This window comes from Orbicella franksi, chromosome 6, assembly GCF_964199315.1.
Source record: "Orbicella franksi chromosome 6, jaOrbFran1.1, whole genome shotgun sequence".
Taxonomy (NCBI): Eukaryota; Metazoa; Cnidaria; class Anthozoa; order Scleractinia; family Merulinidae; genus Orbicella; species Orbicella franksi.
In genome coordinates this window covers 24,084,408-24,110,800 of record NC_138150.1, presented here as the reverse complement: position 1 = coordinate 24,110,800, position 26,393 = coordinate 24,084,408, and the positions used below count along the sequence as shown (strand labels likewise).

Sequence of the window (26,393 nt, the reverse complement as noted above, 5' to 3'; positions counted from 1 at the left end):
ACGACATAAAGTCGATAGTTTCGAGGTCAAATTGACTCGACACGATTACTGCTGAATTGATTCAAGTCCCTTTGCTCTTTCGCCAAAGGTAAGTATATTTCAAGTTTTCCGGTACTTTAATTTATATTTTCTTTAGTTCATAAAAGGCTTTTGAGAACCTATTGTGCAATCCAAATCTACCCTACAGTTTTTCTTAGCGGGTTTTGCAGCAACTTAACAATGCATGCATGGCATGGGCATTTATTTTTTGTTAACTTCGATATACCTATTTTTGAAGACTTCAAATCACTTTTTTGATTCTAAAAATGACAGCAAAAGACCTTTAACCCTTTCACTCTCATTCGCGCCGTCGCGCATTGACTCAGTGTCGCGGGCTCCCTTTAAATTTGCTAAAGAGTCGACGCGGTGTTTTCGCTCCTTTGGAAGCCAGACCATGTCAGCTCCCGTGTGTTACTCGACCCGCATCCAGACGATAAAAGTCACTAAACTAAGCTAAAGCTTAAGTCACTAAACTGCATGAGTAAACTGTTTAGCAGCCAACGCCTTTATTAACGCATGCAAGAGATTGCTGAATTCTTACTTGCGATTTCATTGTAATGTATGTTTGCTTCCCTTGATTGAATGAAACGATTCGGATGGCTTATAAGGAAAAGAGTATTTCTGCGCAACACGTCGTTGAAGAAGACTCGTTTGACGGAGGTAGAGTGATACTAACAGAGGGTGAGATATGCGACGAGAATATAAATCCAAATTGTTAATATGCCTAAACAAAAGCAGGCAAGGTTGCAAATACCAAAACATGAAATCATTTTGTACACGCTTTCTGCACCAAATTAGAAAAAATCAAGATACTAAGACATGTATCATTAGCAATCATTGAAAAATGTAAATTTCCGAGTTGATGCTCTTCTAGAATAGATTGATAGTCGACCAATGTACTTCACACCACTTAACCCTTTCCTAAATGTTTTACAACGTTCCTTAATTAAACAATCCATCGATTCGAATTGTTGGTACCAACCGATTTATACTCGTGTATGGCGAGAGACTCTCCTAGAGTGACGTGTCCTTAGCTGAACAGAAACAACCCAGCAGGAGAACATCACAACAGCATTGTACATTGCTTAATTTTCAGTCACTTTTTATCTTATTTCGGACAAATTTCGGACAAAACTTTCGGACACTGTGATGAAACACGAATTAGACAGAAGCAACATCTGTGAAAATGATAGTCTCACTGCACCCTCAAGGTTTTTGGAGATATACCGAGGAGAAAATAACACAGTTCTATCAAGCCGTTACGTATACCTACGTTACGTATACGTACGTTACGTTTCTCAACTAGAGTTCGCCCCACAAAGGAAACTAAGAGCGTTGGAGCTACAAATAATTTTATACTGTTCTGAAAATATTTCGGACGCTTGAAAACTTCGGACGGTTATATTTTCAGACACGTTTTTAGTCCGAAATTAATATCGTCCGATATTTTTTGGCAATGACGTATCTTCACAGTTCGGAGTCTAGTAGAGCGGCCACCGCCAACAGGAAATATTCGGACCCGAAAAAATTCATCTAAGAAATTTTGCGGGCTAGATGTGCCCAAACGTATAAGGAAATTACAAATTCTGTGCTATCAAGTATCTTTTTAAAGTACCCATACGTTTTTTCTCTGAGATAATAGAATACTATCCAAACAGTTCAGGTGTGAATTTGTCGCTGTTCTCTAATGCAGGTAAACTGAGGTAAAACATGGCTCGCTGGGTTATCAAGTGTCTCTTCCTTGCTGCATTATTGTCCATCACTCTGGGTGCCAAGCTCGTTTCAGACAGCAAGGAGAACGAATCCAAAGACAAGCGTGTGACTGTCACCAACAACAATAACAATAACAACAACAATAACAACAACAATAACAACAATAACAACAACAATAACAACAACAACAACAACAACTGGCAGGCGAATCAAATAAACGGGCCTCTTCTTCAGTTTCAGTGCCCGAGAGGTAATGACAGATATTGTGTATTAACTATAGTACAACCTTTTCCCCAAGGCGCTATTCCCTTTAAATGTGTGGCCCTTCCTACATTTGAAGGAAAAAACGCCCTGGGGATTGGACGAGTTTGCCCTGGGAACGAGTCTGTAGGTAGTGCTGGCCAAAATCATTGTGGATTACTTCTGGCCAGTTCTTTCCATGAGACTCGCCTGCAGGCCGAGATCATGGTAGTTGTATTCAACAGAACCGAGTCTAACACTTGGTAACGATGATTACAAATATAAAATAATTCTTTGCAGGTGCGATAGTAAATTGCCAATTTTGACTGCTTGTTGATTGGAAAAAAAAAAGCGTTTTGAGGGGTGCGACAAATGGCTGTGTGGATAACTTTTTTCAGTCACATTCACTTGAATAAGTTTCGAATGTTTCTTGGTATTAGAATTGGCATTGGTACTGGTATTGGGGGTAAAAAACCGTGAATATCAGAAGAGGTCCTGGTGGCTTATACACCCTGGATGAAAACTTCTGCCAGGAAACTTCCCTCTGAAAAAGAATTGCGGTTGCTTCATTTTCATACTCATTTTTAATTTTGATTGTGATTGAATTGTTTCCAGGACAGTCTGTCTCTCAGATTTGGATCGACCCAAGTGGAAAATGGAACGTTCTGTGCACCCCGAGCCAGGCTACCTGTAACCGGTATCGATAACATTTGTTCCAACTCCTATTATGGAACGGTGACCTCATAGCTAGTGTGATCGTCTCCGGATCGAGCGATCCGGGTTCGAGCCCTGACTGGGGACAATGTGTCGTGTTCTTGGTCAAAACACTTAACACTAACAATGCCTCTCTCCACCCAGGTGTATAAATGGGTACCGGCGAACTTAATGCTGGGGGTGACCCTGCGATGGACTATTATCCCATCCAGGGGTAGTAGAAATATTCCTAGTCCCTTCATGCTACAGAAACCGGGATAAGCTCCGGCTTGATGAAACACTTGGCTCGTATGCAGACTTTGCCTACCTACCTATTGTGATACCATAATTCAATAGGCTATTTTCGATATATTTTAATTCTAACTTCACTACGAGGTTAGGCAAGTGAAGTAGTATTTGCGTCTGGCGTGTGCGCAAAAGCCCCAAAAGTGCAAATTTGTCCCAAGCCTTTAGTCCATGATTGTAGGCTGGCTCTTCTGCGAACATCCCAATCAGGACGTTATAACGAGATCGATTTGTAAGACCGGTTAATGATCGTTTTCAGCACCCTGTTCGCGCTTTATACCCAGCTTGAGGCCCCATTAGAGGGGGATAGTGGCTCTGCGTATCCCTCATTCCGTCAATTGTTGGCCTAAAATTTTCGTACTTGATATCCTGGTATATCTGTTTTAAATATCCCATTCGCCATTAATAATTCACCCAAATATTCTGTATCTAAAAAATGTCACAACCGTGAAGGAGGTTTGGATAGTGGAAGAGGTTTCGGTCTTAATTAGCATAGATCTTGATGATTTTACTTCTCCGTTTACTCCTTAGTTTTTGTTTCGATTGAGAAGAAATATCAAACACTCGAGACAGTGTTTCATCGGCTATCCAAACACCTCGAATCTCGGCAAAAATATTCCGCTGTACATCGTAATTTCAACTCTCCTCTCGGATTTGGATATCCCGATGAAATGGTGTCTCTCGTGTTTGATATATTACATCCCGTATCCCGAACACCCCTAGGACCTCCGTTTCGCCCGCTTCCCGTCCCGTTATTGCGCAGGTTATGGCTACTGTATATAAACAGAAGTCTCTGAATCGCAGTTTTATAACGTCCTTGTTTTCTGCTCTTCTGTTTTAGTTATTGCGTCTGGTATTTCCAAAATTGCCACCTGACGACCACACCGATCGGATAAAGAACCAGTGTTATCAGCAAAACCGCACACAAGTAGTTTAGAAGCTATGTGGGTAGACTTGATTATGTAGAAAGTTAGAGGCAAACCAGAGGATGTCTGAATCCGCTTAGATTACTGAGTATATACCCGGGAGTATAGTGCGGGTTCGTGGTTTCCTGTCTTAATTATAGGTACAAATGTTTTGATTCAACGCGTAAATTCAATGTGACAGGGTAGATGTGATTTTAAAGATCCTTAGTTATATCCTCACCTGTTGTAAGTTAGAGGGAAAATTAAAGTAACTAAAAGGGAAATGTTATAGTCAGTTAAAGGGAAAGCACTACATGGCTGGTAGTTAATTTTACGGCATAATTAGCAGAAAAAATATTTTGATTCTGGGCCTGGCAATTAAACTATTAAAAATAGTGAACTCAACGCGTTGGTGGTAAAGCGTAACATATTTCAGTTGTCGCGTGCCCTTCACACTTTATTTATAACCTGATTATCATCGTATTCTTAGATCTACAGACCTTACCACAAATTCGGAGAAGTACTCCCGAAATTTTCGTTAGGGGCGATCGACCTGCTTTCTCAACTCTAATCCTATTTCAGACCAAACTACGTGTGTTTGTTAGAGACCAAAACTTACGATGTTATTTCTGATCTCTAAAAGCAGAACACGTCTCTAATACGCGCCCTTAGCAATACAGGAGAGGCTTCCATTTGTGAAAACATTTGAGAAACGCCTAAAATTTCTACAATGTTAATGGACAAACTGAAAATAGTTCCTGTATAAAAACACACCTTATTCCAGGTTGTCGCATACCTACAAAAAATAGATGTGAGAGAATACCTCTCGAGACTACTAATACAAATTTAGTCTCTTATCACAAGCTTCTTTCTCCTTTTTATCCGTTTTACACTGTAGTATGAAGTATTATAAACAATTAGACAACGAACTCAAGGGCTCATTAACAACAGATAGCTTTCAGCAAGACGCAGTTCTTGTTCTCAAGACTATTTTCTTTTTACGCGATCAACTCGTGACGTTTTCTTTAGAGATCAACCATTTACTGCTGTATATGTTGCGTTGATAATAAAATCACTCGTTGAGTTCAAAAAACTCATGCCTGATCAATTCTGTTGCATTGGTAACGATCCCGTAAAGCAACAATAAACACGCTGACACAATCCCTTAAGAAAGAGCGGCCTGTGAAATGTAGTTTGCATCAGTGTCCGTTTAGTCCAGGAACAACTCAAACGATTTACAGTCTTCACAGCGAAAGGAACGCTAGCGGTCGGAAGGAGGGGGAACGGGTGGGAGAGCAGCATCGTCTCTTATTCAGTTTTGGTTTTTAGCACTTGTTCAACTAACCCAACGCCCAAAACAGTCTCTGAAAGCGGTCTCTTGGTAGCGTCAAGCTAAACATGAGGTCTAAAAAGCCTGCTGTTTCCCCAGAGGAAACTCTCAAACAAACACTCGTCGACAACGTGCGGATGGTGAGTCCCTAAGGCTACCGAACTCTCGATTTGTGGGTGTAGGTGAAGTACGCTATGCTCTTTCATGTTGATTGGCAAAAGGTTAATTCAAAAGATTTAGACAATTATAGCCCGCAGAGCACGGTTCTACCACGCTAAAGCGTCTGTTCCACAAGCAAGAAAATAATACGAAAACAGAAGAAACTTATTTTCTCTTGACGAAAAAAATAAGGTACACCCGGCTGGCAAATCGTGTTCTTAAAAACTTTGTTATTGGACCCGTAGGTTTTCTTTGCAGAACTAACCATGCGATAATTAATAAGTCCAACGCCACAACAACGAAAGAACAATTCCAAACAACTAGGCCCCGATGTCCCCTAGTTTAAACCCAGAGAGCCCATCATTTCGCACGGCATAGTGTATATCTATGCCATCACTGCTAATCGGTCACATCCTTCAAGAAGAGTTTAAGCGGAATTTCGTTGCCTGAACAGAAGAGTTGACAGAATTTTGAGCGGAAAACACCACGATTTAACTCGTCGCCATGTTACGAGCAGAACCAGTCTCCAAAACATGTTTCCAATGCGAAAACTTGCCATGTCATACAGCCTTGAATATCATAGTCATATTTCAGTATTCTGCGTTTTCACTGGCTTCAATCGTTTAACTCTCGTAACGAGAAACTTCACTAGGGTTCTCTAGCAGCGGGGAAACGACAACTGTAATAATGTATGAGAATAACAACAGCAATACGAATGACAGGCGAGTGGTCCAAGGATAGCAGACCCCCCACCCACCCGATGGCGAGAAACTAACCAAACCATGAAATCAGTCCAATATTTCGGCCGAAATTGCCTTTCCATCCTTGTCCTACTGCACTAATAATTTCTGACTACATTTCGATACATTGTACATGTAGATCTGCCAAGTTTACCTACAGAAATTCCACAATTGCATATCACTGAAAGTTGTGATTGTTCTCTTTTGTATAGATATTGAGCAAGGAAGCTCAGGGAAGCCAACAAGGCTTAGGTAAAGGACTATATGTACCTTAAATGTACCTATGACTTAATTGAAACGGAAGATCATAAAAGTTCAAAACTATATGGCCATAAATTGCTGTAGAAATCTCATGGGAATCAAGTAACCACACACCTGAAGCAGGTTACCTAGGTTTGTCTTTATTCGTACTCCTTCGTATTTTGTAGGTTTGAAAAAATAACTGTTTTTTTTGTTTTTTGTTTTTGCTTTGTTTTACATACAAATCGTTATAATATTATTTCAAATATTCCATAACCTGATGTACTACTGTATGTGCAAGGATGCTCATTTCCAAGCTTGGGCCACCTGTGATGCTACCCATCCAAAGACCATCGCCAGATCTTGATTTTCTTGTCAAGCGACCCCGACACTATGACTTGTTCAGAAGGATGGACATGGCAGCACAACACAGGTCGTGTGTGTCCTGTCAGTTTTCCGACCACTTGGCGGGTCTTAACGTCCCATATATAAAGGTGATTATCCTCAGATCCAGATATCACCCACTTGCCATTTACGGTACTAAAGCAACCCATAACACAGAAGTCTTTGTTTAGGTGCCCTGCAAGTCAGTGCATAGAAAAAACGTAAGAGACAAAATCATTAATTCTCTCACTAGTAAGGACATCTGTTAAAGATTGAAATCTTTGTCTTCTACATGAAACAATACTTAGTGACATCATAGGCATACGGGCACCTTTGGACTTGGGGGAGCAGTGACCTTCTTGCCCGAAAAAATTACGCAATTCAGAACATGTGAATGTTGAAATTGGGATGCATAACGCACTCAAATTGCAATAGCTGGGGAGCTGCAGCCCCCTCCCCCAGCATGTACGATTATGGGTAATATAAATATTGATAAAATTACACTGTTTGGCTGAGACTGAGCAACTTTTGCTTGGAGTTACTAAGAGGTTTGAGCAGGGAATGGGGAGCAGGAATGGCCTGGTGACCCTAGTTTGATTCTGTCCAGGTGCCCTATGTGGATCGAGTTTGTTGTTGGTTCTTGCCTTGCTCCGAGGCTTTTTTCTCCGGGTTCTCCAGTTTTCCTTCCTCCACAAAAACCAACATCTCCAAATAAATTCCAATTAGACCAGGATAAAGGACCCCCATAATATCCAGTTAAGGTTGATGTGGCTTCCTTTCTAAAAAAACTGTAATTCAATTGGGCTTCCACTGTACATGCAAGCCTTAGAAACTGAGGTCTGACCATGTTCCATGAAGTAAAGTCTATGTTTACAATGGATTTGGTTTTGATCTGAAGTTTATATGAAATAATTCATATATATGAACTGCGGTTGAAGATGAAAGTGAAGAATGATCATCGCAGTAAATTTTCCAATTTAAGCAATTGGAAAGAAGAAGCCTGAAAAAATCAGGGCTTCAACGGGATTTGAACCCATGACCACCGTGATACCCATGCGATGCTCTACCAACTGAGCTAGCTCAGTTGGTAGAGCATCGCACCTGTATCGCGGAGGTCACAGATTTGGTTTTGTCCAAATTTGAAATAATTATTTAAGTTATTATGTGGCAAGGCAGTCTTGAAGAAAATACAAGGTTCTTCCTTGGTCAGGGTTGCATCATAAGTCATGGCCCACGGTCAGTCGCTCTTGTATGGACTTCGCTGGGTTCAGTAGTACTGCTATGACATTAGGCCAACACCACTATTGTAGAGCTCATGGGCTCAATTCCTGTTCAAGCCTGAATTTTTTCAGTCTTTAATTTCACAACTGCTTATGTTGTGTGTAATTTAACTGCGATGATAAATCATGCCTTCATATCTTTCGTCGCAGTTCAAATACGGGATCTTTCATATATGCACTTGCAATGGCAAAAGGCATTCTTTAAAAACTATTTTAGACTATATAGCTCTCTGATTTGCTGTTGAAGAATGGCATATTTGTACCTTCATAGGTTTTCACTATCCTTCCTTGTCCTGTCTTATAATCCCACAACCTTATCCTGCTGTCTAGGGTTGACATGAGCAGATATTTTCCATTCGGGGATATCACTGCATGTGATATGGGCAAAGGTGGGTCTTCACTTGTCGAGATCGTTTTTAAATAGCAACCTGACAATACATCCCAGACACAGCACTTGCCGTCATAACTGCAGGATATGACAAGCGTTCCATCCAGGTTAAACTGCACTGCAGTAACTGCACTTCTGTGACCTACTAAAGTTTTGAGGCAGGAACCTGATAAACAGAAAGGCTAACATCAGATTCAGTGTTACCATGCAATTTTGATAAGTGATTAATAACTACTTAATAACCGAGAGTGAGGTCGTTACGGGAAAATCTCAAACTGAGGCCTTGCCGTATTGACCGAGCGATAGCGAGGTCAATACGGTAGGCCGAGGTTTGAGATTTTCCTGTAACGACCAAATGGTCGAGGTTATTAAGTTGTTTATTATATGGCTCATCAATAAAGAGAAAAATCATTCGAGCAGAAGTCGTCAATTTACATCCGGCGATGCGCGCGTTTACCGATTCATTCATCGTCTCAAACCTAGGGCAAAACTACACAGTCAGTGAATTTCACCACTGTATTACGTATTCCGTTAAAAACACTCATTTCTTTACGGAAAAGTCACTGTTACAGCCTCATAAACGTATTTTAGTATCGTGGTACCACAAGTTGATGGTGAAGTTTTTCCGACTTTTGGGGCGAAACGTCAACGCATATAGAAAAGACAGCAAGTGCTTCAAAATTGTCCAAACCAAAGTAAGCTTAACTCGATCTTCGCATTCACTTTCGACAACATATCTTCGCCCTCTTCATTCTGGGATTTATGGATGAACATTTCAAGCCTTGTGAACGTCTGCAGTTATCAGAAACACTGCTACCGACAGAAACCGCCCGATTATTTACATCTGATGATCCTGGAAGCTGATTTACAATTGCTTGTGTCAAAGCGAGGGAATCTATTTGATGAGAACTTTGACGGAGTTCAATACTTCGGTAATTGCTGTGACTAAGATGATAACTTATAAGTTTCTTTGTGGTGTTCTGCTCAGGATGCATGGCAGATCTGCCGATGGTGTTTATTACTTAGCGATTTTAGCTTTACTTAAGACTAGGCAAACTTTGATTGTTTTTCACTAGTGCCCGCCAAGGTTACCGACTGGTAAGTCATCTATATAAATTTTATTAAAGAAATATCTCTAAACTTTTAGCTACTGATATTCTCGTACTGATTTTAATCGGCTTTCATCGCTTCAGTGCGCTTGAATTTTCAGAACCGGGCTCTTCCTAATTTGCATAATCCGTAATCGGCCCGTGGGCATTACGGGAGAATAATGCCCTACAATTCAGTGACAATTAACCAATCAGAGCGCGCGTTATATCGGCCACAAGCCAAAGCCATATAATAAAATTTAATAATTACCACTTCTTGGGTCATTTACTGTCAGTTAGTATTAGAATTGGTATCCAGCAGCCACATCAGAGACCATATTTCATAAAAAGATAAAATGATTAAATAACTTAACTGTGCACCTTCAGATACATCCCAGATCTTAATGCTTTCATCAAATGAGCCTGACACAACCAATGTTGTCTTCATATTGAAGGAGCAACAAAAAGCGTAGTCTTGATGACCAAGAAGTGTTGTAACGCGCGTTTTGTTGGAGAGATCCCATATTCTTACACTAGTGTCATCTGATGCCGAAACAAGAAGTCGGCTTTCTGAATTCCAAGCAACTTCTGAGACTTCTAGCTTGTGTCCTTTCAATGTCCCTTCCAATTTTCCCGCAAAGCTCCATATTTTGATCAGTTTGTCGGCTGACGATGAAGCTATTAATTGTCCATTTGGACTAATTTTAACACATGAAACTCCTTTACGATGAGCTGTAATGGAAATTTCCTCTCGACCATTGAATTTGGGCCTATTGTTGGCCAATTCACCAGTGTCTTCCATGTTGCCATTTAGCCGCCATATTGTCAACTTCCCCACCTCACCATAGAGAGTGAATATTTTGCCGCATGATCTTGAGGCTGTGTGTAAGAGTGGGCAAAATGGCGGCCGTAGCGACCAAACATCAAACGAAATGTTCCAGTTAAAAAATCCTTTTACAACGGCCTGTCCAAAGTAAAAGTCAGTTTGCTGAAAAACAAACGTATCAGGTTGTTCTCTGTTCAAGAAATTCCGTCGACAAAATGGTAAGACCTTCTTTTTTTGGTGGAAACGCAGTTTGTTGTATGGCAACCGACAACAAAATAATTGATTGAACTCGTACAGTCAACAATCCAAACCTGTGCGGTTTCAAAAATCTCGCTTTTATGGTTCATGATCCTGTTTTGGTGGAATCTTACAGATGCTTTCAAGGAAGAAGCCGGCCGTAGGCCCCGGCTCAGGAAATACAGTGTCATCCGCTAAGGACTCGAAAAAGAAAAGGAAATTACCCAAACTGGACGATTTCTTGCAGATGAGGGACTATACCGGAGCGAGCACTTTGTTAGAGGTATTGTCAGTTGTTATCCTTGTGTTACAAGGTAAATGGTGTTTCTATTACCTGGGCCAGGGGAAGGGTGGTTGGGTTTTTTTAGGGGAGTTGCAATCTATTTTGGAAAATAGCTCAAAGAAAATATGTATACTGGTTGGTTTAGGATTGTGTATCTATTACAATTAGATTATGAGCTGGAGATTTCTATCGCTTGATATTTGGTGAGGGCACAGCCCGAGCCAACTATCATGCATAGAAATCGAGAGCGAATAATCTAACTGTTTTAGTATAAATCTACTAGTCTTTCAAAATGTTATTTAAATCCTCCTCACAGACACTTCGAAAATGCAAAGTAGTGGCCGTCATTTTGTTAACAAGCGCAGAATGCTACGCTACTTACCATCTACAACCAGAATAGGTAGTGAGTAGTATAGTCAATCAGTGAACAGTATTCTTGATAGAACGCTAGTGGATTTATGCTAAAACTCGATAGAAACATGGTACTGTACAAGTTTTCTATTTCTTAAATATAAAGGTAACAAGATCTTTGCCTCGTTTTAGTAAACAGCTAGTGGGGGAATTGCATATATGTAGATTAGTGGTCTGATATGATCAGTGATGGTTGACATGCTGGACTTGAGATTGAGGGGTTTGGGTTTGAGCCCAGGGCCAGGTTGTTTGAAAACTGGTTAAAGCTAACCAAGGGTTAAAAGTAATCTGAGGTGTTACTTTATATATTATGGAAATGTCTTTCACTGCTCATGTTTTGTATAGTTTGAGATTATTCAATCCCAAAACTGAAGAATAGGCAATATAACCAGAAAACCTCACTGAGACATTTGCAGAACAGAAATCAAAATTCACACTAATCCTTTATTAGCTTAATCAGGCCCGGCCCTGGCTGGGTCATAGCCCATTGGAAAAACGTGAGAGGACTGGGATGAGTGTGTTATATTGATTAGATTGAAAATCTAAACATTTCAACTGAAGTGTTACTGAATGAAAAGCTACCCAGTCAAGTTTGAGAGTTTTTAGTGGAAAATTGTCTAAATGGGAGCCTTGCAAAAGTTGCAAAATTCCATACAAACCCTTACAATTTTGTGGCCTGTCTACCCAATCCATAAAAACTCTCTATTTTAGGTGATATTTGAAGAGCTATTATTTTGCCCTTTTCCTCCTCCAAATACTTCTATTCTTGCTTAAGACTCTCAAATTTAGTTGATCTTTCATTTGAATATCTTAGTTTTTTCAAACAAACGGAAAACAGCCATACTCTTTCCTAGTCCTCTCACATTTTTGCAATGGGCTATTGCATATTTGTGTTCTTGGACAAGATACATGTAATTAATTTTACTCTTCCAGTGCCTCTCTCCAGGTGTGCAAATAGGTAGCGACAATGTTTTTTTTATCCAGGACGGGGGGAGGGGTATAATGTGATAGACTTAAGTCCCCATTCAGGCAGAGTTAGAGCAAATTAAAATACATGCATTCTTTGGATCTCTGGCAATTTGAAACTTGCTTAGGTTTGGATTGCAATCTGCTTTTCTTTGCGACGATCTCTCTGTCTCTTATACACCCTGTGTTTGAACAGATGAAGTGAACTTCTTTGTTTCAGTTTAATCGAAATTCTGGAAAGGCAAGTGAGGAGACAAATCTTTGGATTGCTTACACAGCATTTCATTTGGGAGATTACAAGAAAAGCATGGAGGTAAATTGCAATGAAGTGTGGTTGCTTGTCATGCACAGAGCCAAAGAACAGATTTCCTACAGCATTTTACTGCTGCACATGATGTTTTACAACATACATGTACACTAGACTGAAGAATACCATATGATATAGTTCCACCATACAGATTTTTAGTGCCACACCATTGAACAATGATGCAGAACTTACATGTACTTGAATAGTCTGTCCATACTGAGACGTACATGTATATTTTTTGGTACAAGTTATTTTCCTTTGAGCACATAAGCAATGTGAGCTTGGAGCGAAATTAAACGTCTGTAGACTTCTTTGGAAAAAAGGTCCATGCTTTTTGATCTCCTCCCCATGTCATCACCTTGTCATTATCATCATCACCTTTGTTCCCTATAAAATTAAATCGAGCAACATCTGAAAGGATCAAAATACAAAGCAACAACTGTACAGTGTCACACGTGTGTTGGAGTATGCAGTGTCAAAGTTATTTCACCTTGGACAAAAAGCAAGTGAGGTGGTAAATAGAAACCATCTGACTTCCATATATTATGAAGGTGACATTTTCTGTCTATGCTAGTTTTTGGAAACCATGAACTTGTCATAAAAGATACATTGTATGAAAAGAAAAAAAAGATATATTGTATGAAACGTAACAGACCTCCCATGCAATCTAACATCTGGACAGTTGACGGCACGGTGGCCCCATGGTTAGTGCGCTCAACTCTGGAGCGAATGTTCAGGGTTCAAGCCCTGGCTGGGGACATTGTGTTGTGTTCTTGGGCAAGACACTTCATTCTGACAGTGCCTCTCTCCACCCAGGAGTATAAATGGGTACTGGCGAATTTAATGCTGGGAGTAACCCTGCGATGGACTAGCATCCCATCCAGGGGGGAGTAGAAACACTCTTAGTCGCTTCATGCCACTGAAACCATGATAAGCTCCAGCCTAATGGGCCATTTGGCTCGTATGTAGACTTAACCTACCTTACCTACCAAGTAGATATTGGAAAATGTCTCATGACTAAATAACAAGTTATTTTTCTCCTGTCATCAACTTGTCAAATTTTTGTTACTACTGACATTTTTTAGGAATACTTGGCACTGACCAAAAGTGAAGCTTGCCATCCAGATGTTTGGGTTAATTTGGCTTGCTGTTATTTTTTCCTTGGAATGTACAAGGAGGGTGATGAGATGGCTTTGAAAGGTGAGTCTCCAAACTGCATGTAGCAGGTTATGCAAGGGCAAGTGGTGAGCACTGAACATCCTTTGGTTTATATTTTTTGAAAGGTTAATATTAATTACGTACTACTACATGTACTAAGGTAAAAAGAATAACTATTTCTAACGGCCTTTCTAATAATTTAAAATGTTTAACACTTACTGTCTAGCAATTTTTCATTCATCTGGCCAGCAGCCTTGCAAATTTATTGGAACAAAAGGTAGACTGCGAGCAGTCTCTCTTTCGCTCGAAAATCTGTGGGGAAGAACGCAAATCAAGTGAACGTGTGAGCGTGACTGCGAGCGTGTACGCATGTGATGCTCGCACGCTCAATGTTGTTTTGTGTTCTTCGTTACATTCTTCCCCACGGATTTGCGAGCAAAAGAGAGACTGCTCCCAGTCTTAACAAAAGGAAGTGTTAACTAACATTAAAAATAGTTCAACTGCCTCATGATTGGTTTAGGACGCCAACATGGCTGGCACCAGTTCATTGTTTTGGGACATCAATACAACTGTATGCCAGTGCAGCCTGGGATACTATAATAATGATAAAATAACATAAAAATCTTTATTTATCCTCATAAAAAAAAACAACAACAACAACCGATCAGCTGAACTAAGAGAGCAGCTGGTATAAACTGGTGATAAGCAATATAAAATATATCAATCTAAAAATACATAATTTCACACAATAATATCAGAATAATATTAAAAATCAGAAATATATGTACACCTGCTAACAAGCAGTACAGTTATGTTCCTTGAGATCTACATCTTAAAAATACTTACTAAAAACCTTATTTTTAAAGCTAAAAACAGTGCTGAGTTCCCTTAACTCTTTGGGAAGATCATTCCAGTCCTTTGCAGCAGCATGCTTAAATGAAGATTGTCCCATTGCTGAAGACATAGTTTCCCCTAAATCTAATAACTAAGGTAGTATCCCTTAAAGATCTACTATATGCTTGTACTTTCCCTTAATTTGTGGATTTGTCATGGCTTAGGTGTTTAATATTATTTAGCTCCCATATCGGCCAACTAAGCTCAGTTAATAAGATGTTTTTTATATGGCGCAAACAAGAACAATTTAATTCGTTTAATGTAACTGGTTTGTACCTACTAACTGACATTTTCATGTGAACGGCAATGAGCTCAATTTAATTCCGCCAAAGTTTGCTCGTCCTCTTTACTTTTTTTTTCTCATCAGGCTTTTTGGCACTTCCATAAATAAATATTGTTAGATGAAAATAGTCAGTGATTTTGCATTTTAGTTTGCAACTTTTTCACTGCAAAACATTAACAGTCCAGATGCCAGTCTAGATGGAAAAATCTAGACCGCTTTTAATATCAATTTCAGCCAATCAAATTTGTGAATTTGGTAGTTCCCAGTCCTTGTGAGACTGAGCCATATAATAATAGCAAGTATTAATTATATTTATTTAATAAATTACTAACAAAGTTGATGACACAAAAACTTGTTTTGATCAGGTCCAAAGAGCAGACTTCAAAACAGATTGCTGTTTCACCTTTCCCACAAGGTATTAGATCTGGAAAACCAGTATTTAACTTCTAAGAACATGATTGAAGATGTTGTTTAGTGTCTGAATATCATTGTTAGAGATGCTGACCTAAGAAAATCAAAATCCAATTTTACCTTCTCTTGACCCCCCCCCCCCCCCAAAAAAAAAACAAACAAACAAACAAACAGTTTTCCCTAGAAAATGCTAAAAATCTGCAAAAATAGTCTGAAAATGTAATTTTAGCACTTTCCTTCATATCTGGGTGAATTGGTGACCTGTACAGGAGAGTAGGAAGTTCGGTCTGTATCCAGGAGAGTTGGCATAGATGCAATAATGTGTAATCAGTAGTCAACAGATTAAGATTGTTACTCATGCATGAATTGTGAACTGATCCACAGTTTAATGATGAGAAGAGGCTCATGACCCATCATCAGGCCCTTCAGGATATTATCGAGGACCAGGTATGTGATTAATTTAATTTAAATAGTTATTAAAAGTATTTAATAGATTGTTAACTGTGTCCTGGTTACATGTATTTAAACTGTTGCAATTATCTACTGGTAGTCTATCCACAGACCCTCTACCACTGTATGTTTTCTTGAGTTTGTTGAGATTGCAAGCAAAATATTAACCTTGAGGGATATGGACAAGCCAAAACACAATGGGGTAGGCCTGAGGAAAGACTTCATAGTCGCTCTTGCACAATCAAAGGAAAATAACTCACAGAAAAACCAATTGTAGACCTGTGGATAGACTACAATTGCTAGTCTTGGTCAACAAAACAATCTTTTCATTCAAAGTACAATATTTGAATGTTTGATTGACTAGTTTCAGTCTGAACTTTGTTTATGAATATTTACTGATATTTATTGTGGAATCTTGATCAGCCTTTTGTTCAGACCCAGAAACATTTTAAACTGCTAATTACAACATAAGCACAGGCAGCCCAAGCTCAAACTGCCAGTCAACAGACATGATACACTGTAGTAATAACATCAGAGTTTGTATGGGGGTATGGTAATTATCTATGATTTGTTTAGGGAACCAGGAATACTAAAAAAAATTTGAACCAAAAATGCGTGAGGTACGGTGTGTTACTTGCTGTGATATTTGTCTACTGTGCTGATTTTAGGTGATTTTAGCCAGTTAATGCCTCTTAGCTTAGTATAGTCCTTTCAGGGGGGATTATTCAATTATTCCCTGTCTGAATTTCTACTGTTTTATGTTGCGATTTTGAAAGTCGATATTTCACAGATGGAATTTCAACACAATTCTTGTTGTTTATTGACAATTTGCCACTACTTTTGATTCTCAGTATTTATGAAATAACTTAATAGGGTCTTGAAATGAATTGATTGCTGATTCTATGTAACAGTTGTACCATTAATGATTTAATAATTCTTTGGATTTGGATAGTTGAGCTTGGCATCTATTCACTACCTGAGAAGTCATTACCAAGAAGCTATTGACATCTACAAGAGGATTCTTCTTGACAACAGGTACAGTGTACATGTAGTATTTATTTAGTATCAATAGTGTGTGAGTTATAAACTGTATGTGGTTTAAAAAAGAATAGTAAAATAAAATATTAAGAAAGTATTAAATTAATGTTAGACAAGTATACATACATGACATTTTGGCATCATCTTGTCACCAATTTATCAAATGCAAATTTTAATATCTTACACAGACCAAAAAAAATAACCTTATTTACACAAGCTGACTCCATTTGTGCAAAACTGTTAATTTATCACCTTGAGGTTATATTAAGCGATCAAGTCTTCTGGTGGTGAATTTGTTGAAAAACTACAGTAACTATTACAATGAACTAGTTGTATTACATCAAAGTCCACTGTCATTCACTGTTTTGTTGTGACCATTGTCATTGTCATTAGGGATTACCTGGCTTTAAATGTGTATGTTGCACTGTGCTACTACAAGCTGGACTATTATGATGTCTCCCAGGCAAGTATTTAATTTAATTTTTTTGTTCTTCTCTGAGTCAAATCTTGTACCAATAAATATAACTCAAGGTGGTGCAGGTATTTTTGGATTGTGATAGCACAAAGGTGTGTAAATCAAATTGCAGTGAAAACGAGATGTGGTCAGTTTTATTTTTCATTGGAAAAAAAAAAAGAATTTTTACCTACAATAACAACATATGATTTACTTTTATTACCAATACATGCACAAGTAATGTCATGTGATTTTGTAATGCAAATTTTTATTTGATATTTTCATACAGGAAGTCTTAGCAGTTTATCTGCAACATTATCCTGACAGGTAACTGTTTAACTTAGTAATAGTTGTGGTGTTGAACTTTAATTTGAGTTGAGTTTCAAAAGAGTTAAGATACAGTATTGGTATTTCATATTAATAGTGATGGTGAGTTTCACATGTTATGATAATAACAAAAAAACATGATTGAAATGCCTCTTGATTTCCTTGTTTTCAATTTTTTTATAAGTTTTAATTACATACAGCTATTTTGACTGAACTGTGTTTTCTTTTTATGATAGTGCAATTGCTGTAAACTTGAAAGCTTGCAACCACTTTAGACTGTATAATGGGAAAGCAGCTGAGGTGAGATTTGCCTCTGTCTGTCTGTCTGTTCTGTCTATTTGTCTGTCTGTCTCTCTGTCTGTCTGTCTGTCTGTCTGTCTGTCCTGTCTATTTGCTTGTCTGTCCAACCATGTGTCTTGATATTATATTAGTTAGAAGCACTTTAACTTTTTGGCTTCTTTTGTTTCTTTCTCAGGCAGAGCTGAAGACACTACAGGAGACAGCAAGTCCTTCTTTCAGTTTTGCCAATGATCTCATCAAACACAATCTGGTGAGCAATGTCAAACACTTTTCTCTGTCGTGGGAAATGTCTTTAACTAATAAAATGTCATGATGTACACATACAGTATAATCAAAGTCTTTGAAGAGTGACCTTAACCAGTTTACCCAACTGTCTGGCCAACTGCATGTAATGGCTTTTGATTTACTTCTGCTTCATTGTGTAAACGAATGATATACAATGGCCACACATGTACATGTCATATGTATATGATTGATTTACGAATTATGTTGGATGACACGATGTGTCTTATTATTTAGTGACTGATTATGCTGTTTTCTGTTCCGTTAGGTGGTGTTTAGAGGAGGTGAGGGAGCCTTACAAGTTTTACCACCTCTGGTTGATGTTATTCCAGAAGCCCGCCTTAATCTGGTAAGTACTTGATAACTCCCAAGTGCATCATCTGACAGCAAGTTTATTCAAATTATGCAAAAATTGTTAAGTTCAAATTATTAAAGACTGTTGATATTAGTAAATTAAATTGATTAAACCAGTTTTTGTTTCAATTTGCAGGTTATTTATTACTTGAGACAAGGTATGGAATCTGATATGATAAATTTTGCTCATGTCTGGTTAAATAATAGTAATATGATTCATAATGATAATAACAATGGACCTTTTTACCAATGTTGCACACTATCAATAATTATTTATAGCTTTCATATAACCAAAAAAAGCAGCTCCATAGATCAATTTATCATGCCGAATTTAGAAAATATGTGAAGTTTCATAAAAATCTGTTGCAAACTCGTGAAAACATGTGACCCCAAACTTGCCAATTTTTACAAAGAAATGTATTGCGTTGCCCCCGGCATATATTCTTTGTAAAAATGAGCAAGTTTGGGGTCCCATATTTTCATGAGTTTGCAACAAATTCTCTTGAAACTTCACATAAATGTTTACTCAATTCAGCATGATAAATCAAGCGGTGAGGCTTTTTTTGTTTGAATTAAAAAATTGTTAAAGCATGACATTGGTAGAAAGGTCCATTATCTTCTTCCTCATGCAAAAAGTGTCAAATCTTGTTACCTGGTTTTCAAGAGTCATCTTGCTCATGAGCAAGGTCAAATAAATTATATTGGTGGTTTGAAGTAAATTAATGATTACGATTAACATTTTTTGTACAACCAGGGATTAGTTTGATTGTTAAAGAGCACTAAGCTGTTTACTCACAGGAGGGTCTTTTAAGACTATCTCTGCTTTTCTGAAGAAAGTTATAGAAGGCAGAACACACAGAACACTTATGTTTTTATTAAATCATGACTTATTGAATTTCTTGTTTTATCAGATGATGTTGTGGAAGCCTACAATCTTATCAAAGATCTGGAACCAACAACTCCTCAGGTAACCATTGATCATCATTTATGATCAAGCTTGAGTAGTGCTTTTCTTAGGAAGATAAATTAACTGTATACATTGGAAGTTCTACAAGAAGGGCTACCCCACAACTTTGGCCTCGCCTTTGATATGTTCCTCATTTTTCAGACAACAAAGGCCGTGTCTTCACTTGCCAACCCTTCTTGTCTCAAGTACCTCTGGATCTGGCATTGACTGATACTGGTTGTCATTATTTTAACTCTAAGGGTTTGTAGACAGTTGTCTTAGTAATACACGTTATTCCCTTACATTGCAGGAATACATTCTTAAGGGTGTGGTCAATGCAGCTTTGGGACAGGAACAGGGCTCTGTAAGTTGCCTCATGCAAGTCTTGTTGAACTGATTTTATTGCGTTTTGTGTGATGCATCTGGATTGATTGATTAGACTGCTTGACGTATGCTTAGTTCCTTCCTTTCAAACTTCCAAGGTTTCTGTGCAGTCACATTTCAGAAATAGAAAACGTATACTGGGTACTTACCATTTACATGGGAAAACTGGAAATTCAAATGGTTCACGCCATTCCGTTTGGGAAGCTTCAGAAAATATGGGCTGTGATTTGAGGTGATGCTATTTTTCTACTCTTTTAAGTCTCTCTAGCTGATGTGGATACAGTTTATAGCGATTCCCTCTCCCACAACTTCGCATTCAACTGTTTAATGTTTTTGCCTGAAATTTCCAACCAGATGGTTTCTGTAAATGGTAAGCACCCACTGTCTTTCTATCGAGTTGGGGAAACACTCGCCTGTTGGCTCTCGTTATCCCAAACTTTCACAAGTGTTTCCATTAAACAATTACATTATGAGCTTGAGATTTCTATCGCATGATAGTTGACGATCATGCATTGAAATCTCAAGCTTATAATCGATTTGTTTAAGGTGGCTCCCTAGAGTATTTAAGAACACCCTCCCCATAGAGCACGAGTTAGAAGAGGAAACTTAGTTAATTTCTCTTAAAGTTTTCTCTGTAGAGATTTACCAGTATGCATACTGTTAAAATAAGGCTTATTTTTTTGGTTGTCAGTTTTTGGATTAAGGCTGTTACCATGGCAACATCTCATCTAATGACAGGCAGATATGTTCCTCATTTTGGCCTAAACTCCTTAATATTTATCGCTGAAATTTTTTCATACTTTGCCACATCATGGAAATGATATTGCCTGATATTTTAAATTGGTAAAAAGTCAAGGTTGTTCAGACGGTTTTTCCAATAATTTTATCCTGTAATTTGTCATTCTTCTAAATCAGCTGTCTAAATATGTTAGATTAGCTCTGACAGATTTTAACAATAATAGGGTATTTTATAGGCATTGTATGTAGTTACAACTGAGCCAAATTTAAAAATAATTCACCGAAGGAAACGCGAGAAAATTCACTGTCAGTTTTGCTTTTTGTGCCCATGTTGACGTAATAAAAACCGAAAAACACTGACGTTTTCCTTGAGCGCGCGCAGATAAACTTGAGCTTTCGTCTCATGCGCGCGTCAATCATAAAACTATCGGGAGCCACCTTGATAGAAACACGATTTTAAACCAATCAGCGCGCGTATTTTCGTTGGGCTATTTTCTAATACATGTTGGATAAATTTATTGATTGTGAGGAAGTTTACTAGATGGCCATCATCCTAGAAATACCACAAGTGATGATGACACTCTGAGCCATTCTCATGAAGTATTCAGTGCTGAAAGTAATTCCACCAGCATGCAGCTGTATAATCACAAACCTTATTTTGTTTTATTGTTTTAGAGAGAACACTTAAAGATCGCTCAACAGTACTTCCAGCTGGTGGGAGGATCAGCCAGCGAGTGTGGTTAGTTTTTTTGTAGCCCGTTTTTGCTTTTTGTTAGTTTCTAGCAATTGTCCTTCTGCAGGATGTTTTCCTTGCTGCGATGAGCAGTTGCCTATTGGATTATAGATTTTGCTATGTCAAGTAAGATTTTCTTAATTTTGGCATGTTGATTAGCTATAGACTAATAGTGTACTCGTTTTCTACAGTAAGTGTGGTCAAAAAAAAGGTCAAGGCTTCATACGAGCCAAGTGGCCCATCAGGCCGGCACTCTGCAGTATGAAGTGACTAGGAATATTTCTACTCATCCCTGGGTGGGATGCTAGCCCATGTTCGCCAGTACCATGGGTGGAGAAAGGCACTGTGAGAGTGCAGTGTCTTGCCCGAGAACACAACACAATGCCACCGGCCATGACTTGAACCCGGACCGCTCGATCCGGAGACGAACGCACTAACTATGAGGCCATCGCGCCTCCTTAAGTTTTGAGTGATTGTCGATAATTGCGTGCTGGTATATTTCATCATAGATACCATCCCAGGAAGACAGTGCATGGCATCTTGTTTTTTTCTCTTGAAACAATTTGAAGATGTTCTTATTTACCTTAACTCCATAAAGGTAAGAGTCATAGGAGGCCATTGGTTCAAGTGAGGACGGTGTCTTCTTTTTTAAGTCTCTCTTTTTTCCTCCCAAATGGTAGCGGCCGGGCGCTTAATTCTCGAGCAAGGAGTCGCAAAGTCACGAGAGTCGCTTGGGCGAGAGTTGCGAGAGTTACGTGGGCGAGAGTCGCGAGAGTCGCGTGGTAAGGGAATCACCACCGACATCCACGCGATTCTCGCGGATCGCAGTTACTCCTTGTGATCGTTATGTTAAGGCGCCGTCGGTGGAGAATGTGTGTTATTTTGGACTCAAATTATTTCTATAACGTTACAGTTCGTTTTACAAAACTGTTGTTTAAAGTTTTCCGAAGCTCGTTTACTTCACAAAATTCCCATGGTGATACAGATGCTCCCAGACTAACGAAGTTCCTAACGAATTCGAAGTTCGCGTTTCAAACTTCGGAAATTTCAACGAACTTTCGAAACTGTTTGTCAAAACTTTGCAAAGTTATGTGAAACACACTGTAAGAGAACGGTCGACGGAACAGCTTGGAACGTTCTGTTCTTCATTTTGTTGGAGTGGTTTTCATCTGAGTGTCGAAAAGTAATTCGTTTTACATCACTACGTAACACGATTGGCGTAAAAAAAACTCGCGCCCGCTTTCTCGTCCAATCAGGAGTCAAGCCAAAACCAATCGCAACTCGTTCGCACACGTTTCCCCGCGCTTTGTGTAAGCTACATGTAATTCGAGTTTTGGTTGGTTCACTGGATTTTCTGCGTCCTCTGTGATGGGCTAGTGATTACTTTGGTTTTGGTATAGACAATGCATTTTAGTCTGTGATCTATGGTTTCGCGACTAGAATGAGGCCTCGTCCACAGTACGCCCGAAGAATTTGAAAACGCAACATCCACCGGTCATTTTGGATTTGTGTTTGAGGAAAACTTGGCCATGGAAGTCGTGACTTCATCGTTTTCGAAAAGCACCGTTTTCAAAACGTTTTCCGTCCACACGAAAACGAAAAGCTGGCATTTCCAAATTCCTCCAGTTTGAAGAGCGTTTTTGAAAAGCTCCGTTTCCGTGACGGATTAGTTTGGACGGTAGGCCTAACCGGAGAAATAAAGCTGCGTTTTCAAATTTCTCCGGCCTAGTGTGCACGCTGCCCGAGTGTTCCGTTTGTGAACATATCACATGGCCCGCGTTTCTGGCTACGTTACTTCAACCTTTTGCGAGCGATAGTTTTAAAATGTCTCTGTTGTATTTTTGTATGGCAGAGTTACTTTTACAATGACGATACGTTTAATTTCAACTACGCTCAAGCCAAGGCGGCAGTTGGAAATTACAAAGAAGCTGAGGAGGTTGGTTATCATTTCAGTATGTTTACATTAATTAAATAATTCATTTTTTACTCCAACCTGGAATACATTTTCCCCCGAAAATCCGTGGCAAAAGTTAAGGTAATCTATTCTTGAAATAAGTTGTACTATAGCAAGAGAAAGTCGGTCTCTATCTTGACTGTCACAGCCCTCTATTTCCTCGTATTTTTATTCGATCATTGAACGCGCGGGTAGGATCGCGAGAGAACTGGACGCCGGCGCAAAACGGGAGACTTGACAGGGTAGGGGGTAAGCGCTCGCTTTTTCCTTCGCGTGCGTTGAAAAATAGAGAGGCCGTGCGCATGAACAGTCTGGTCTCTCAGCAGCTATTTGTCTCCCTGTTTTTGTTTTTCCTTAGATTTTTCTGCTGATTCAGTCGGAGAAAATTAAGAATGACTACACGTACCTAAGCTGGCTGGCGCGATGCTGTAAGTGATATAAAGTGATATAACAACAGAGTGGTTCGGTATTGGAGTCAGTAGTATTTTTAAATACAAACACGGGAGGCCGACTCGATTACCAGCCGCTGTTCGGGAACGGTGGTCGCGCTCCTTCCCCGAAGGCGAGAAACGAAGACCGGACCCAGCGGCGGAAATCGAGCCTACCCGTGAGACCGAAATGAAACTACCTGGACAAGGTCAACGAAAATCGAGGATTGAACTTAGATTATTCCATCTTTTTCTGTAACTGTTCTAATCTGAATTAATGTCTGAGTTTTCTCTTTAGAAAGGGATCCTAACCGCTACCATCCTTTAAAAGGGCGTTTAGTTTACACATGTTTGATCAACTTCTATTATGTAGTGTTATTTGTCCGCGATCACTTATTGCCCTGAATTCTGGTGAATTTTTCAGACATCATGAACCATAAAGCCCGGCCGGCATGGGAACTGTACCTCAAGATGGAGACATCCGGCGAATCTTTCAGTTTGCTGCAGCTTATTGCAAACGACTGTTATAAGGTCAGTTGTAAGATTCGATAAATGACAGGTGCCAATTAGAAGTAAGCGTGACGATGATTAATATTCTCCAATTTATTTTCTACGAAAATCCCGGTTGAGGATGGAAATACTTATCGCGTTCTACGTAGCGGCTCCCTTTGAAGCGGTGCACAAGAACGAGAAGCGGGTGCGTTTGACCAGATGGTCAAACATCGAGATCTCAAATCTCGCATGGCTTCGCTCAAAAATTGCAGTGAGAGCAAACGTTAACTTGGATAAACAGAGGGAGCTTTTTTTCTTGCTACTATACAACTATGGGTTAAAGAGTTTTTTTTTCAATTTAGTAAATCTTATGCGTGTAGTACGTTGTATCAAACGTAACCTGATGTCCTTTTTCCGCAGATGGGTCAGTTTTACTATGCTGCTAAAGCCTTTGATGTGTTGGAGAGACTGGACCCTAACCCGGAGTACTGGGAAGGAAAGAGAGGGGCCTGCGTCGGAATCTTTCAGCAAATCATCGCTGGTCACGAGCCAAGGTTGGACTTGTCGCATCACCGCACTCATGCCCCCGGGGCTCTCCCATAAATTTCGGATAGGTGTAGGCCGCGAAGGGTCTTAAACCCGGACCCTGTTTGAGGATCGAGAACCGCAAATACCATACCCTATCCCCCGGCAAACCTATATTGTATGGGGCAGTCCAAAGGAAGCGTGTTCGACAATAAGAACAAGAAAATAGTAACCTTGCGCTGTTTAAATGAAACACTTTCAAAACTTTCGCGTTTGTGACGTACTGATTATCAGAATCAAAACGTTGACATTTCCCGCGTACTTCTTACCGTCACCCCCCACTTTTCCGGGCATTTTACTTCAGAGGTTGAAGTCGGTGTAGCAAATAAAGGAGCTCACTCACGGTATTTTGAGTTGTTTTGGCCAGTACAAAATTACCTTTGAATTGAAGGAAACTTGAAAATAAAAGTTAACAAAGATACACAAACAACAATTATAAAATAACTGAGATACTACGCGCGCTCTCATTGGTCGATAGGTGTGTTTAGATGAGAGTATGTAAACACGGTTGTGACGTTTTAGATTCGCGCGTATTTTTGAGAATTATTTTATAAAAGCAATAGAGCACTTTTTCCGTGTTTACATAGCCTCATCTAAACACGAAGAGGGTTGGGAGAATTCGAGTGGTTGCATTAGGATAAAATAATGTGATATGTGACAGTTTTTTCTATTCTTTTCTCAGGGAGACGTTAAGAGACGTTCTGCAAATTCTTCGTAACACAGGAAATCCTCAAGTCGAGTACATCATCCGCACTATGAAGAAATGGGCAAAGGAGAACAGAATACCTGTTTCATGATCCCTTCAAAACTGACCTATGTACATTTGAAGCATATCCTTGCATTGCATTTTACACGCGCGTTTTTCTTTTCCAAATGGCGTTTGTCTTTAATGCTCAGAGACCTGTTGCAGAGTCGTAGTCGCAGATAAGAGAACTTCTCTGTTAAGTTCCATTTTGGTTGGAACCCTTTCCCGTAACGATAAGAACTAATTAAACAACCCAGTCCAGGTCTGCGGGGCAACATAGCAAGTTAAATGACAGCTTGATCGCCAAATTTTAGCTTGTTTTCCAGACGGTCCGAGTTCATCGATGAACCCCCCCCCCACCCCCCCCCCCCACCTGGGATAGGTAGTGAGTGATAGGGTAGAGAGCAAGAGCGAGCCAGTGACCTCGAACCGTCTGAGTAACGTACTACACAGATGTTTGTACAAATAAAATTTGTAAATATTAAACGGTACTTGTCACGTTCAAAGGTGTGTGGCACTGGTTTTCTTATGCAGTACACATGCAGTATAATCACATTCACCAAAACAAATGAATTAACGTAGGTGTAGGTTGAACCAATACGATTCTGCTTCGTCATTCTAGTGTAGCCTGCATAGCAAGCGTTCCCGTACGAGGAGCTTTTTCCGCATTCTGGCCGCGCGCAAATTGGAGCGAAACCCCTTCCCCCTCCCCCATGATCTCAATGTTTTTCTTTGACGCAGAGGGCAACTTTTTATCAGTCCCGAATAAGTGGGTGGAAAGGACGGCTATAACAAGAGACTGGAGGCCGCTACTATATCTGACATTTTGTAGCTACATTGATATCTTTCTTTATGAGGGAAAAATCAGGGAACTTTGAAAACGGATGTCAGTGGGATCCGTG

At 39.4% G+C, this 26,393-nt stretch overlaps 3 protein-coding genes across 3 annotated transcripts; 2 read left to right on the top strand and 1 right to left on the bottom strand.

The window, feature by feature from the left end:
• The first annotated feature begins 1,332 nt into the window (after nucleotides 1-1,332).
• LOC145488911 (uncharacterized) lies at nucleotides 1,333-4,893 on the top strand. The gene is made up of 3 exons (XM_081467759.1): nucleotides 1,333-2,002; nucleotides 2,608-2,689; nucleotides 3,833-4,893. Exons 1-3 carry the CDS (start codon nucleotides 1,750-1,752, stop codon nucleotides 3,885-3,887), a joined length of 390 nt encoding a protein of 129 aa, XP_081323885.1. The 5' UTR covers nucleotides 1,333-1,749; the 3' UTR covers nucleotides 3,888-4,893.
• A 1,613-nt stretch (nucleotides 4,894-6,506) lies between these two features.
• Nucleotides 6,507-10,329, bottom strand: LOC145490260 (uncharacterized). The gene is made up of 3 exons (XM_081469383.1): nucleotides 9,887-10,329; nucleotides 8,293-8,583; nucleotides 6,507-6,945 (listed from the first exon to the last, which is right to left on the bottom strand). Exons 1-3 carry the CDS (start codon nucleotides 10,305-10,307, stop codon nucleotides 6,701-6,703), a joined length of 957 nt encoding a protein of 318 aa, XP_081325509.1. The 5' UTR covers nucleotides 10,308-10,329; the 3' UTR covers nucleotides 6,507-6,700.
• A 72-nt stretch (nucleotides 10,330-10,401) lies between these two features.
• On the top strand, nucleotides 10,402-25,997 carry LOC145490254 (intraflagellar transport protein 56-like). Its single transcript, XM_081469375.1, has 22 exons — nucleotides 10,402-10,549; nucleotides 10,705-10,851; nucleotides 12,449-12,541; nucleotides 13,621-13,735; nucleotides 15,236-15,285; nucleotides 15,666-15,728; nucleotides 16,684-16,766; nucleotides 17,163-17,232; nucleotides 17,513-17,550; nucleotides 17,787-17,850; nucleotides 18,026-18,100; nucleotides 18,401-18,481; nucleotides 18,623-18,644; nucleotides 19,398-19,453; nucleotides 19,743-19,796; nucleotides 21,230-21,293; nucleotides 21,797-21,885; nucleotides 23,140-23,223; nucleotides 23,600-23,669; nucleotides 24,094-24,200; nucleotides 24,582-24,715; nucleotides 25,429-25,997. Exons 1-22 carry the CDS (start codon nucleotides 10,547-10,549, stop codon nucleotides 25,541-25,543), a joined length of 1,677 nt encoding a protein of 558 aa, XP_081325501.1. The 5' UTR covers nucleotides 10,402-10,546; the 3' UTR covers nucleotides 25,544-25,997.
• Nucleotides 25,998-26,393: the final 396 nt, after the last annotated feature.